Source organism: Pan troglodytes, chromosome 17 (genome assembly GCF_028858775.2).
Source record: "Pan troglodytes isolate AG18354 chromosome 17, NHGRI_mPanTro3-v2.0_pri, whole genome shotgun sequence".
Lineage (NCBI taxonomy): Eukaryota > Metazoa > Chordata > Mammalia > Primates > Hominidae > Pan > Pan troglodytes.
In genome coordinates, this window is record NC_072415.2 from 67708400 (window position 1) to 67722637 (window position 14238).

General features: G+C 42.2%; 1 protein-coding gene and 1 long non-coding RNA gene across 10 annotated transcripts in view; one reads left to right on the plus strand and one right to left on the minus strand.

Annotated features, from left to right (window-relative positions):
• The window catches only part of LOC134808618 (uncharacterized), a 99443-nt gene that overhangs the window by 13865 nt on the left and 71340 nt on the right, over nucleotides 1-14238 (plus strand). The gene's annotated exons all lie outside the window — the stretch shown is intronic.
• The window catches only part of ATP8B1 (ATPase phospholipid transporting 8B1), a 154776-nt gene continuing 140612 nt past the window's right edge, over nucleotides 75-14238 (minus strand). For 8 of the 9 annotated variants that reach the window (XM_016933787.4, XM_063795744.1, XM_016933786.4 and 5 more), the window contains 6 exons: nucleotides 11498-11721; nucleotides 10302-10385; nucleotides 8802-9047; nucleotides 8352-8490; nucleotides 4014-4144; nucleotides 75-2362 (listed from right to left, as the gene is read on the minus strand). In XM_016933787.4, the coding sequence (XP_016789276.1) occupies nucleotides 2138-2362; nucleotides 4014-4144; nucleotides 8352-8490; nucleotides 8802-9047; nucleotides 10302-10385; nucleotides 11498-11721 (1049 nt within the window). In that variant the 3' untranslated portion in view covers nucleotides 75-2137. The remainder of the gene's footprint in view (nucleotides 2363-4013; nucleotides 4145-8351; nucleotides 8491-8801; nucleotides 9048-10301; nucleotides 10386-11497; nucleotides 11722-14238) is intronic. The other variant, XM_016933791.4, reaches the window with a different exon arrangement.

The window sequence follows — 14238 nt, forward strand, 5'->3', positions numbered from 1 at the left end:
CTAGAAACCTTGTGGGACTAGATTCTTCTGTCACATACCCTATTCTTAAAAATAACAACAACAACAAAAGCCAATTTAAATACTTTAGAAGATCATACTTTTCAAAGATTTTACTAAATCATTTTTTTAAACAAAATATACATTAAATCTCAGATTTACAGAATATAGAAATAATTTATCCAAAGAAATTTGCATTTAAAATTGTTAATATTGCACCCAACAGTATGTCTTTGACACATTTGCATTGTCAATCTTTCCCACAATTTGCAAAAACAGGAGAGAAATCTGAAACTAACAGAATTACACAAGCTAAGTTTTCTGTAAAAAAAGAAAAAACTTACAATTTTTTATTTACAAGTTAAGGAAAAGTTGTAAACGTTCAGGATTTTACTTCCACAGAATAAAAAGCCATACATTCTTTTATCATACCTAGAAAATGAACATATACACATTGTGATTACCTCATAGGAATTCAACAGGACTGATATTGTGAACATTCACAGCCCAATGGTAAAAAACAGAATTCTCGAACTGTGGAAACTAGTGTGTGAAAGACACAGAATGAGAAAAATGTCTGGAAAAAAATTACTTTCTCCTCCTTGAGGAGTTTCCATAATTACCTAAAGTTATCTTCAAATTTAAAAGGACACACCATTCCCCAGTCTTAGGAATGTGGCTGCCAATAACCTTTTCTCTCGACATAAGACAAGTGAAAAAGAGTGAGGTCTTTGTTCAAGTCCCTTATAAAATACTTTGCATATAGGCAGGCACAAAAGTTTGCTTTCCAAAAGAAAGCTTTGCAAAATATTCTGCAATTTATTACTGATATCCTCAGTTTTTAAAAACCCCCTTTTTAAGCCCATAAATATTTATATGCTTTAAAAAATGAGAGTAGGGAATCAAATCATTTGGTACTATGGGAAGCTGCTAAAATAATATTTGATAGTAAAAGTATGTAATGTGCTATCTCACCTGGTAGTAAACTAAAAGTAAACTGAAACTTTATGGAATCTGAAGTTATTTTCCTTGATTAAATAGAATTATTAAACCAATATGAGGAAACATGAAACCATGCAATCTACTATCAACTTTGAAAAAGTGATTGAATGAACCACTTAGCTTTCAGATGATGAACACTGATAAGTCATTTGTCATTACTATAAATTTTAAAATCTGTTAATAAGATGGCCTATAGGGAGGAAAAAGGGGCCTCTGGGAAATTATGCTGAAGATCACAGAAAGGAAAATGTAACTTTAATTTTATAATATAATACCATTTGAACTGAAATACAACATGCTTTGTAATTCTATTGCCCTGGATTGAGACTGGATTAAAATGTTCCCTTTCAACCATAATGTACATAACCAGTTGAATAATAGGACTTTTATTATTATTAAAAAAATTTTTTTGAGATGGAGTCTCACTCTGTTGCTCAGGCTGGAGTGCAGTGCCACGATCTCGGCTCACTGGAACCTCCACCTCCCAGGTTCAAGCAATTTCCAGCTAATTTTTGTATTTTTAGTAGAGATGGGGTTTCACCATGTTGGCCGGGCTGGTCTCCTGACTTCAAGTGATCCACCTGCCTTGGCCTCCCAAAGTGCTAGGATGACAGGCATGAGCCACCATGCCCAGCCTATTTTTAAATTTTTCTTAAGACACAGTCTTGCTCTGTCACCCAGGCTGGAGTGCAGTGGCGCAATCTCGGCTCACTGTAACCTCCATCTCCCAGGTTCAAGCGATTCTTCTGCTTCAGCCTCTCAAATAGGTGGGATTACGGGTGCCCACCACCAAGCCCGGCTAATTTTTTAATTTATGGTAGAGACAGGGTTTCACCATGTTGGCTGGGCTGGTCTCGAACTCCTGGCCTCAGGTGATCTCCCCTCCTCAGCCTCCTAAAGTGCTGGGATTACAGACCTGAGCCACCACGCCCGGCCGAATAATAGGACTTTTAAAAGTCCTATTTCTTGGCCCTGCTATTGTTTAATAGTCCAACCCAAGGAGTTTGTTATAAAGATTATTTATTGTCTTCAATATCTTTGTGATGAATGCAATTCACACACACACACAAAGTCCTGAGAGTCTTTCATAAAAAAATAGACGTGCTTTGTGGCCGCATCCCGGCCTGGGGGTAAGGGATCAGCTGTCCCCGGTGCGCCTGTACTCCGCGGTGCCATCGGCCACGATGGCATCAAGCGGCGAGCGCTTCTTGCGGATGCTGCGCCCGGAGGAGATGAGGTCCGCGTAGCCCCGCTGGTGCGAGAAGGCGTAGGCCGAGCGCCGCGTTGACACGCCCCGGCGGAACACCTGCTGCCGTCGCTGCCACTGCTCCTCCGCCTTCAACCGCTTGCGATGCTTCTGGATCTGCAAGGGGGAGAGATGGGGAGGGATGAAGATAAGATCCACACCAGGGAGGAGGCCTGGCCAGACGGTTGACAGAAATGAACACTGATGAACTCCCCTGACACCTGCCCCATTTTGATGCAGGCAGTTCTGTCCCCACTTGTGTGTGTGTGTGTGTGTGTGTGTGTGTGTGTGTGTCTATATCTTTTTTTTGTTTTTGAGACAGTCTCGCTCTGTCACCCAGACTTGAGTGCAATGGCATGATCTTGGCTCACTGCAACCTCTGCCTCCCAGGTTCAAGCGATCCTCCTGCCTCAGCCTCCTGAGTAACTGGGGTTACAGGCACGCACTGCCACACCCGTCTAATTTTTGTATTTTTAGTGGAGACAGAATTTCACCATGTTGGCCAGGCTGGTCCTGACCTCAAGTGATCTGCCTGCCTCGGCCTCCAAAAGTTCTGGGATTACAGGCATGAACCACAGTGCTTGGCTATATCTATTTATCTATCTATCTATCTATCTATATCGACATATATATATGATGATATAAATCTATATCCATCTCTCTATATCTATACATAGATTGATTGATCGATCGATCTACCTGCCTACCTACCTGGAGATATATATTGAAGCCGAGGGAAGGTTAACTTTTCCAAGGTCACACAGCTAGAAAATGCAAAGCCAAGATTCCCACTCCTCCGAAGCTAGTGCCCTTTTCTAATTCAGACCAGATGGGTACAGTCAAAGAGAAAATTCAGTAGGGCCTCTTTCCTGGGTTGTTACTACATACTGTTGGCACTGCAAAAGGGAGACCCGAGGGATACTGAAGGTTGCCTCAGTAGCCTCTACTCTCTCCTTCTTTCTAATGGAAATTGATTTTATTCAGATTGCTCCCCCCCCAACCCCTGACAGCCACATTTCTCATGGGCGGTGGGCAGGTTGATTTCCCTTGCTAAACTAGTCCAGACTGGGCAAGTGACCTAATTTTGGCACGGGAGACCTGAGGGCACTGTACTGGGGCCCTTGGGTGAGAAGTTCCACAGCCCCTAAGGAGCTACAGAATAGGCTCTTATCTCCCCCCGACACTGATAGGTCAGGAAGTGATGCCCAGAACTGCTCTGGCCATCTTCCAGCATCCATATGAAGCTAATAATGAAGGTTTCTGAGAGAAGAGATGGCAAGAACCAGCCCAATCCTTTTTTGACAACATTAAATTGCTCAATCAACTGGGCCTGAAGCCTACTAATGATTAATGATGACGCACTACTGTAGAGACGTTTTGAGTCACAGCTTTCTGTTCCTTGTAGCTCAAAGGATCCTGCTACAGAAGGTGACATGTTTCTTTAAATAAAGAAAAAAAACCCCAATCTGATTTGTATGACAAAATGTTAACACTGTAATTGTTAAACTGAGGAGATAGACATATGGGGCTCATTGTATTCTCCCTTTTTTGTTTATGTTTGGTAATTTTTGTATTAAAAAGCAAGCACACTAAACTCCCAATTCCAAAAGACTTATTTGTGAGATAGAGTTAAAGAAAGAGAAGCAATCATGAAAAATCATTCTTACCAAACTTCCCATGAGCTTAGAATTTTGCAGGAAACGTGCTGTTGGGAAACGCTTTGGATTCTGTGAGGGACAGAGTTGGGAGAGGACTATATTCTTTATACCTTATCACTTTCTGATGGCCAGATGGTCATTGACAGGAATCGGATGGCAACGACGGGTAGTAAGCCCACAGCAACAGTCAGGATGATAGTTAACCAAATGTATGGCTGTCTCAGAGCGTTTGAAGCTGTGCCTGTAAAGAACATGGCAAATGCATCACTGTGGTTCTTTTTTCCTAAGAACATAGTTAATATTTCGCCAGGTGTGGTGGCTCATGCCTGTAATCCTAACACTCTGAGAGGCCAAGGTGGGTGGATTGCCAGAGCTCAGGAGTTCGAGACCAGCCTGGGCAACATGGTGAAACTCCGTCTCTACTAAAATACAAAAAATCAGCCGGGCATGGTGGTGTGCACCTGTAGTCCCAGCTACTCAGGAGACAGCAGAATTGCTTGAACCCAGAAGGCGGAAATTGCAGTGAGCCGAAATTGTGCCACCGCACTCCAGCCTGGGTGATAAAGCAAAACTCTGTCTCAAAAATAAAAAATAAAATAAAATAAAGAACATAGTTAATATTTCATAATCTATAAATAGATCATTTATGGTAAAGTTTTACAACTGGATTGGCCTCCCCAAAATATCCATTATGGCTCAAAGAACAGACATTTTAAAATCAGACTAAGCAAAGCAAAATTGGGAAGGTAAATTATTTGAAACAAGGCAAATTTACATAAGTGAGCAAATAAGGAAAAAAAGCACATTTGTTGACATTGCATTGATTAAAAATGCGAAGTTAGGTGATCAAGACTTCTGACTTTTTTTTGAGATAGGGTCTCACTCTGTTACCCAGGTTGGAGTGCAGTGGCATGATCATGGCTCACTACAGCCTCAACCTCCTGGGCTCAAGTGTCCTCCTACCTTAGCCTCCTGAATAGCTGGGACTACAGGTGTGTGCCACCACGCTTGGCTGATTTTTGTATTTTTTGTAGAGATGGGGTTTCACCATGTTGCCCAGGCTGGTCTCAAACTCCTGAGCTCAAGTGATCCGCCCACATTGGCCTCCCAAAGTGCTGGGATTACAGGCATGAGCCACGGCACCTGGCCTTCTAAATTTAAGAATTTAAAAAAGCACTCTTCAGCCGGGTGTGGTGGCTCACACCTGTAATCCCAGCACTTTTGGAGGCCAAGGTGGGCGGATCACCTGAGGTGGGGAGTTCGAGACCAGCTTGGCTAACATGGTGAAACTCTGTCTCTACTAAAAATACAAAATTAGCTGGGTGTGGTGGTGCATGCCTGTAATCCCAGCTACTTGGGAGGCTGAGGCATGAGAATCACTTGAACCTGGGAGGTGGAGGTTGCAGTGAGCCAAGATCGTGCCATTGTATTCCAGCCTGGGAAACAGAGTGAGAATCCATCTCAAAAAAAAAAAAAGCACTTTTCAATTTTAGTTCTGGTTTGAAACTCCAAATAATAAAAGCTATAGCACTGCCAGGCCGGGTGCGGTGGCTCACACCTGTAATCCCAGCACTTTGGGAGGCCGAGGTGGGCGGATCACCTGAGGTCAGGAGTTCAAGACCAGCCTGGCCAATATGGTGAAACCCTGTCTTTACAAAAATACAAAAATGGCAGGTGCCTGTAGTCCCAGCTACTCTGGAGGCTGAGGTGACAGAATTGCCTGAACCCGGGAGGTGGAGGTTGTAGTGAGCCAAGATTACGCCACTGCACTCCAGCCTGGGTGACAGAGCGAGACTCTGTCTCAAAAAAAAAAAAAAAAAAAAAAAGCTAGCACTGCCAGTACCTGGTGTTTTATACAGATCATGTCATTTGATCAGTTCTGAGAGATGGGTATTATCCCTGTGTCACATAAGTAAATTGTGTTGTAGAGAAGTTAAAAAATTTGCCCAAGCTAACAAAACCAACCATGGGAATGCCTGAATTAAAGCCTCCTTCTGCCTGACTGGAGCCGTGCTTTTCCACTGCAATTTGTTTTCTGAATTTTTATGTCTGAAGAAGTAATAATTCAGTTCAATAATACAATCACATAATCACAGACACGACCCAGTTTTCAAAATCGAATGACCATCTTCCAGAGCCACATTTCTCATCATGTTTTCTGTACTTATACTCTCAGTTTGTAAAAACAATGGTCTTGATTTTTTTTTTAATGTGGTTTTTACCCTGCTAAGTATGTATGGGATTAAAAAACTCCCTATGGAAATATGCTAAGTAACTGGGTTACTAATATTTTAAAACACAGAGTTAGTAAAGAAAAACACAATCACAAAAAAAATGAGCTGAATCTCAAGAAGGAAAGGGTTACCACAGCAACGGACTTTTACAACTCAACGACTGGTCATAAAAATCTGAATCTTTTACAGGGAAACTAGTTTTTTGTTTTTGTTTTTTTTTTGGAGATGGAGTCTTGCTCTGTCGCCCAGGCTGGAGTGCAGTGACGTGATCTTGGCTCACTGCAAGCTCCGCCTCCTGGGTTCACGCCATTGTCCTGCCTCAGCCTCCTGAGTAGCTGGGACTACAGGTGCCCGCCACCACGCCTGGCTAATTTTTTCTATTTTTTAGTGGATACGGGGTTTCACTGTGTTAGCCAGGATGTTCTCGATCTCCTGACCTCGTAATCTGCCTGCCTTGGCCTCCCAAAGTGCTGGGACTACAGGGGTAAGCCACCACGCCCGGCCAGGGATACTAGTTTATGGGGATTGTTTCTCACTGTGAGTCCAAGCTCTCTATTCAAAATAAGAAGCTCATGAATTCTAGTTCATAATTATTTTTTATTAACATTTTATATTTATAATATTTATGATATTTATATCAGTTCAGATTCATTCTAGCATTTGTCAATTTGTCATATATTTTATGCAGTTGTAATAACTGGTCACATAACTATTTTGTTTTCTATCAATTTACTTATTGTTCTGCACACATATTTCTTATTTGTCTCTTTTTTGTTACTTTATTATTACTTTTTTAAGAGGCAGGGTCTCGCTATGTTGCCCAGGCTGGTCTTGAACACCTAGGCTCAAGTGATCCTCCTGTCTCGGCCTCCCAAACTGCTGGGACTATAGGGGTGAGCCACTGTGCCTGGCCTGCACACATATTTCTAATAATGTTGACCACTTTTGAATTGTAGAATTTCATCATATTGGTATTTCATGGTATGATTAGCTAATTTAATAATATTCTTAGGTCTTGGGTTATTTCCATTTTTTCCTCTTTTTACAATTAGAAATGTTATGGTGGTGCCATCTGTACAAATTAGCTTTGCCAAAACTTGGTGTGTTTTATTATCTTAGGATACTTTCCCCAAGTAGAAATACCTGGCCAAAATGTGTAAAAAGTTTTATAATCCCTTATGCATTTTCAGATGTTTGGAAAAATTAAAATATATTGCAGTGTTACTAGCAATACTTGTATACTCACTTTTCCAAAAACCTACCAATACTAGGTTTTGGGGGTTTTTCTTTTAAGAAAGGGTCTCACTCTGTCACCCATGCTGGGGTGGCATAATCATGGCTCACTGCAGCCTCAATCTCCCAGGTTCAAGCAATCCTTCCCACCTCAGCCTCCTGAGGAGCTAGGATCACCAGCGTGTACCACCATGCCCAGTTATTTTTTTTTCAATTTTTTCTTTTTTTGTAGAGACGAGGTCTCCCTATGTTGCCTAGGCTTGTCTTGAACTCCTAGGCTCAAGAGATCCTCCTGCATTGGCCTTCCAAAGTGCTGGGATTACAGGCGTGAGCTACCACATCTAGCCCCAGTATTAGGTTTTCTGGGAAAGAAAGAATAGGCTTTTATCTAGCCTTTTGAGTCTTAAGTTATCTAATTCAACACACGTACAGTGCTATTGTAAAGCTATTTTCATTTGTCTTCCTCCTATCATGTTATGCCCTTTCAACCCACCATCACCATTTAATTTCCAGACAAGACATTAATTTTCACTAGCAATAATAATTTGCATATATTTGTTTTGTTGTGCTTTGTTTTTTTTTTTGTTTTTTTTTTTTTGAGACAGGGTCCCGCTCTGTCACCTGGGCTAGAGTACAGCAGTGCCATCACGACTCACTGTAGCCTCAACGTCCCAGGTCAAGCAATCCTCCCACTTCAGCCTCTCCAGTAGCTAGAACTACAGGCATGTGCCACCATGCCTGGCTAATTTTTTTGTATTTTTTGTAGAGATGGGGTTTAACCATGTTGTCCAGGCTGGTCTTGAACTGCTGGGCTCAAGCAATCCACTTGCCTCGGCCTCCCAAAATGCTGGGATTACAGGTGTGAGCCACTGTGCCCAGCCATTCCACTTTGTATATTTTATTACTTAACAGAAGTTATGTCAAAATCTAAACTAATGACATTTGTCTGTACATTTATTTTTGGAATTTGGAAATACCAACCTGTAAATTGAAATGCAGATGGAAAGAGAACATGTATTCCAGCACTATGAAAGTCAAACATGATGCCAAAATAAAGTGCAATGCTTCCAAAAATTGAAAAAGCATTCACGAAAGTCCAATAAGAAGTATCCAAGCCAATCTGTTGGGAAACCAGAGAAAAACAGAGCACTCATTTTGGGGAGTTAGCAAGAAATAAAGGATCTAACAATCCTGAAAACAGAATTCAGCAAGTTAGGCATGATGTGGCTTGAATACTGGACCAGAAACTAAACCATCCTTGACTCAGGCAAGAAATAGAAAATGTGCTTGGTATAAGAGATGAAAATAGCATTTATATTTTGTAAGTGGCACAGGTGCAGTGGGAGTCAGGTGGATGTGCACGCTACCCTATATACAGAAATATAAGTAGGTACCAATAGACACTGAATACGGCCAATGAAAGCCACGTACCTGGAAATTGACTGTTATTACAAGAGCAGAGGCAATGGTGACGGCAAAAGACTGGTAGTCGGAAGGTGCCTCTCCATCCTGCCCTACGGTTTGCAGATAAGCTCCAAGAGGTATGAAGAAGAGGATCATCGATGTTAGGACCCCATGCAACAAGCTTACAAAGAATCTCTTATAGTTGAATAGTAAGTCTCTTTGTCCCACTATGTATAACCCAGGGAATCGGAGGCTCAGTTTGTCACTCACATCCTTAAGGAGAAAACAAAATGATGGTATTTTATTCATCAGGTCAAAGCAGTCAGAGATATGTTATAATTAATATCTCACAAAAAGTTGCAGCCTGCCGTTAAATTTTAGGAAGGCAAAAACTGAACAAGATAATCGATCAATCCTGCAATATTTGTGGTGTGCAGAGCTCAACCTCATTGCTTAGACCACCATTACTTAATATTTAATTCAGAGAAGGGCTAGGTATAAGTTTATTACTTTGCTACTTATGGAAAGAAAACAAATTAGTAATGTCCAAAAATATGTAGGGAGGCTACTATTTTTACCTCCTGAGTGAATATATATTGTTGCAAATCCTTTGGGAAAAAATTTTCTCATACAAGTTGATGAGTTAATTATAAATTATTACTTTTTAGTCTTTATAGTGCTTTCTTTTTAAGAATTGGCATTAGATAAAAATATACACTAGTTACATAAATTTTGGAAAGGATTTAAACTGACTTTAAAATGAGTAAATTATTATTGTGGAGACATATTGGACTCTCGGGTGCCTTTTTTTCCTTTTCTTTTCTTTCTTTTTTTTTTTTTTTTTGGAGACAGGGTCTCACTTTGTTGCCCAGCCCGGAGCGCTGTGGCACAAACACGACTCACTGCAGCTTCAACCTTCCAGGCTCAAGCGATCCTCCCACCTCATCCTCCCAAGTAGCTGGGACTTCACAGGTGTGCACTACCATGCCTACAATTTTTAAATTTTTCTGTAGAGATGGGGTCTCCCTATGTTGCCAGGGCTGGTCTCAAACTCCTGACCTGAAGCAATTTGCCTGCCTCAGCCTCCTAAAGTGCTGGGATTACAGGCATGATCCACCATGCCCTGCCTTCAGGTATCTTCATAGTAAGCTCTTACTGTCTAAAAGGAACATAACAAATATGTGTGCCAATGAATTCAACCCAGTCACAGAAATCCTCTTTTCTCTTTTTTTTTTTTTTGTCTTAGAGATGGGGTCTCACTTTGTTGCCCAGGCTAGACTTGAACACCTGGGCTCAAGTCATACTCCTGCATCAGCCTCCCGAGTAGCTGGGACTACAGAGAAATCCTCTTTCCTTATTACAAAACAAGAAGCACAGCCGTGACCCTTGATGCCTGACAACAGAATTATAATAGGGTTTGATCAGAAAGAAGTAAACACCAGAAGAATGCATTGAAACGTTTGCTTGGGACTTCTCTAACGCATTCTCATCTGTCCAGAAGTGTCCCTGCTCGTGCGAGGCTCCTACCTGGTCGAGCAGCCCCATGAGGAGCACGGGCAGGCTGGTGTACAGCACATTGTAGAGGGTGATGAACCAGTCCTCGTATGCAGTCTGTGAGGGGATGACAGAGGCTCCATGTCACCAACAAAGACACATGCCATCCTAGTTAGCACATACTCATCTGCTTCCTTTATTTAACATTTTGTTTGTTTGTTTGTTTTAATAGAGATGGGGTCTTGCTATGTTGCCTAGGCTGGCCTCGAACTCCTGGCCTTAAGAAATCTCCCCATCTCAGCCTCCCAAAGTGTTGGGATTATAGGCAAAACTCTACGCGCCTGGCCTGTTATCAATATTCTTTTTTTTTTTTCTTCTGAGATAGAGTCTTACTCTGTCGCCCAGGCTGGAGTACAGTGGCATGATCTTGGCTCACTGTACCTTCTGCCTCCCAGGTTCAAGTGATTCTTCTGCCTCAGCCTCTCAAGTAGCTGGGATTACAGGCACACGCCACCATGTCTGGCTAATTTTTGTGTATTTTGTTGAGACGGGGTTTCACCATGTTGGCCAGGTTGGTCTCCAACTCTTGACCTCAGGTGACCCGCCCACCTCGGCCTCCCAAAGTGCTGGGATTATAGGCGTGAGCCACTGCACCCAGCCCTGTTATCACTACTCTTAATGTCAAGGTAACATGAAAAAATAACCAAAGATAAACATACAAGCAAATCCCCTCCTTTTTTTTTTTTTTTTTGAGACAAAGTCTTGCCCAGGTTGGAGTGCAATAGCGCAGTCTCAGCTCACCACAACCTCTGCCTCCCGGGTTCAAGCGATTCTCCTGCCTCAGCCTGAGTAGCTGGGATTACAGGTGCCTGCCACCACACCCGGAAAATTTTTGTATTTTTAGTAGAGACCAGGTTTCACCATGTTGGCCAGACTGATCTCAAACTCCCGACTTCAGGCGATCCACCTGCCTCGGCCTCCCAAAGTGCTGGGATTACAGGCGTGAGCCACCATGCCTGGCCAAATCCCCTCCTTTCTAAGGTAAAATGTTTTTATAGCACCAGAAACATTTAGAGAAGTCATGATCATTCTTAATTATGCCCCAACTGTAAGGAGACACAGCCCCAAAACTACAAATATAGAAGAAATAAATTGTCTTTTCAGAACTAGATTTTTATTCATTTAAGAGCTCTACTTAGTAAATAACAATAATAACAACATTACATTACCTGCGCAGAGTAGCCATTGAAGAAGGAGTACCAGAAATGAACCAAAGTAAAGGCAAAGTTTTTGTAAAAGAAGTATCGTAGGAACTTGCACATCCTTATGTAAGACCATCGGCCATGCACCAGCAGTAGCCTCTGCAGATATCGGAACTGAGCGAAGGAATAGTCACTCGACATGACAGCTTGCATTCCTTCTTGTCCACTTATTCCAACGCCAATGTGGGCAGCTATGGGGCAGAGGGAGAAAACACTGTGGATCATAAACCGATTGTGAGGCAAAACATCAGTTGATAAAAATGGTTCCATAGCAAACAAAAAACAAAGACAGACACTGGTGGAACAATAATACAGAAGCTCTTGCTCACCATCCCTCACCCCCAGCTCTTGAACTCAACTCAAAGTCTGAGTTACAAGTTGCTAAACAGAGCACACAGTAGGGCCTCCATAAATATCTGGGAAAGGATCTCATGTGGGTGGCAAATTCCATTTGGATTATCTGCCAAGATCACAGCCATCCCTTCCATCCACAGGGTGAGCCCCAGGCACCCATGTGTACACTGTGTCCTTGCCTCTTTGGCAACAGCTGTGTCAGTCATGGGCAGATATGTAATTTGTGGTAGATACTACAAATCAGCTCCCACAACTTCATTCCATCCTTATTCTAATTAGAGAGGTGGGAAAGGAAATAAAAACCCTACATTTCCCAGACTCCCTTGCAGCTAGGCTCTTTGTGAATTAGGTTCCACTGTTTAGATCCACTTATGACTTGGAAGCAGAAGTGAATCAGAGCCCAGCATCCCTTCCTCTTTTGGGATTTCTGCAGCAGAGCTCATATCTACTTTCCAGCTACCTGGATGTTGACAGGCAACTATAAAGGCTTCTTAATTAGAAGCTCTTTAGAGGAACCTCTTACCACTTACCAGAAGAGTAGAAGCTCTTCTGGTAAGTGACCCAGCCTAGACCCTGCTTCTGTAGACCATCCAGAGCTTTTGAAAGTACCTGGTCCCCTGTATTAATCTTTTCTTGCTTAAATACCAACTGGGGTCTGTTTCCTGTGCTAAACCGTGACTGACAAAAAACCCAAGCTGAGCCAGTCTCTCTCTTGAGATTCTGGAATTAGAAGTCAGTTATTTTGTGTCTAGAATTTTAAGGTCTAAATTCTTGAGGTAAGAAATAGTTATATTTCTTTCTCTCTTTTTTTTTTTTTGAGATGAAGTCTCACTCTGTCACCCAGGCTGCAGTGCAATGGCGCAGTCTTGGCTCACTGCAACCTCTGCCTCCTGTGTTCAAGCGATACTCTTGCCTCAGCCTCTCGAGTAGCTGGGATTACAGATGTGCGCCACCACACCCAGCTAATTTTTGTGGAGATGGGGTTTCACCATGTTGTCCAGGCAGGTCTTGAACTCCTGAACTCAGGTGATCCACCTGCCTTGGCCTCCCAAAGTGCTGGAATTACACACATGAACAACTGTGCCTGGCCGAAATAGATATATTTCTTCCTGAAGATTTCTAAGGGGCAGAGAAATAAAGTAGGGGGGAGAGAGGGGTGGGGAGAAGGGAGAGAATGGAGGGAGAGAATGGGGGGAGAGAAGAGTGGGGAGAGAAGGGAGGGAGGGGAGAGAGAAGGAGGGGAAGAAGGAGGAAAGGGAGAGAGAAGGGGAGAGAGACAGACAGACACAGGGTTCCTGGTGCAAATCTATGTCCTTGTTCCAGTATCTTCCTGAGGCCTGGCTTCTTCTTGGACAACAGGAGGTGTTTAAATAAATTTACTTTTTTCTTTTTTTTCTTTGAAGTTCCAGGATACCTGTGCAGAATGTGCAGGTTTGTTACATGGGTATACGTGTGCCATGGTGGTTTGCTGCACCTATTGACCCATCCTCTAGGTCCCCTCCCCTCGTCTCCCACCCCCCAAATTTAATTTTTTCTTAAGCTAGCTTTGGTTGTTCTCCAATACTTGTAATCAAAAGAGTTTTAACCAGGAAACTATTAAACTTTCAAAGTCTTATTTGTGGCCCTCTGGGACCTTAAGACATTTTTTTTTTCTTTACGGGGGAAGGTTTCCAGAATGTATAAAATTAAAGTCACAATTTTATTTATGCTTCCAATAGTCATAAATAACACTTTCAAATTAGAGAATGATTAGTTTTGTCTGGGTCTTAAAAGTAACGAATATGAAGATAGACAAGATCATTTAGAAAAGATATGTTGGAGAACACAACCTATCATTGCTCAGACCCTGAAAAGTGGCTGCAATGCTGCGGCGTTCCACCTAAAAAGAAGCTTCAAAAATCCTGCCCTAGTTACAGAACACAAGGTCTGGCAAATTCAAAACATAACTGTAGTGATGTATCCAAACCTATGTTTTCAGTAACACTTTGCAGTTCTAAAAAAACAGAACAAATTGCATCTCATATAATATTTATGATCTCTTTGAAAACACACAAATATTTCCTGTGACCAGCATGGTTGCCAAACTTGCTCTTTCCTGCCAAACCATGGCCTTTTCTTTCCTGAACAAGCCACTGAGGAAAATGCTGAGATTCTCTTGGCTTATGTGACTGAGGAAGAGGAAGCCCTGCCCCAGGCCCTGGTATCCAGTCCTCAACCTTCCCACTGAGCAGACCAAGGACAAATGTGAAATGAACACTGTCATAGTTCCCAGGGCAACCAAAAGCACTGAACAGATACACTATAAGGTAACATTGGTCTTTTTTGTAAAATTTAAGTACAGGCATTTAGAGTTT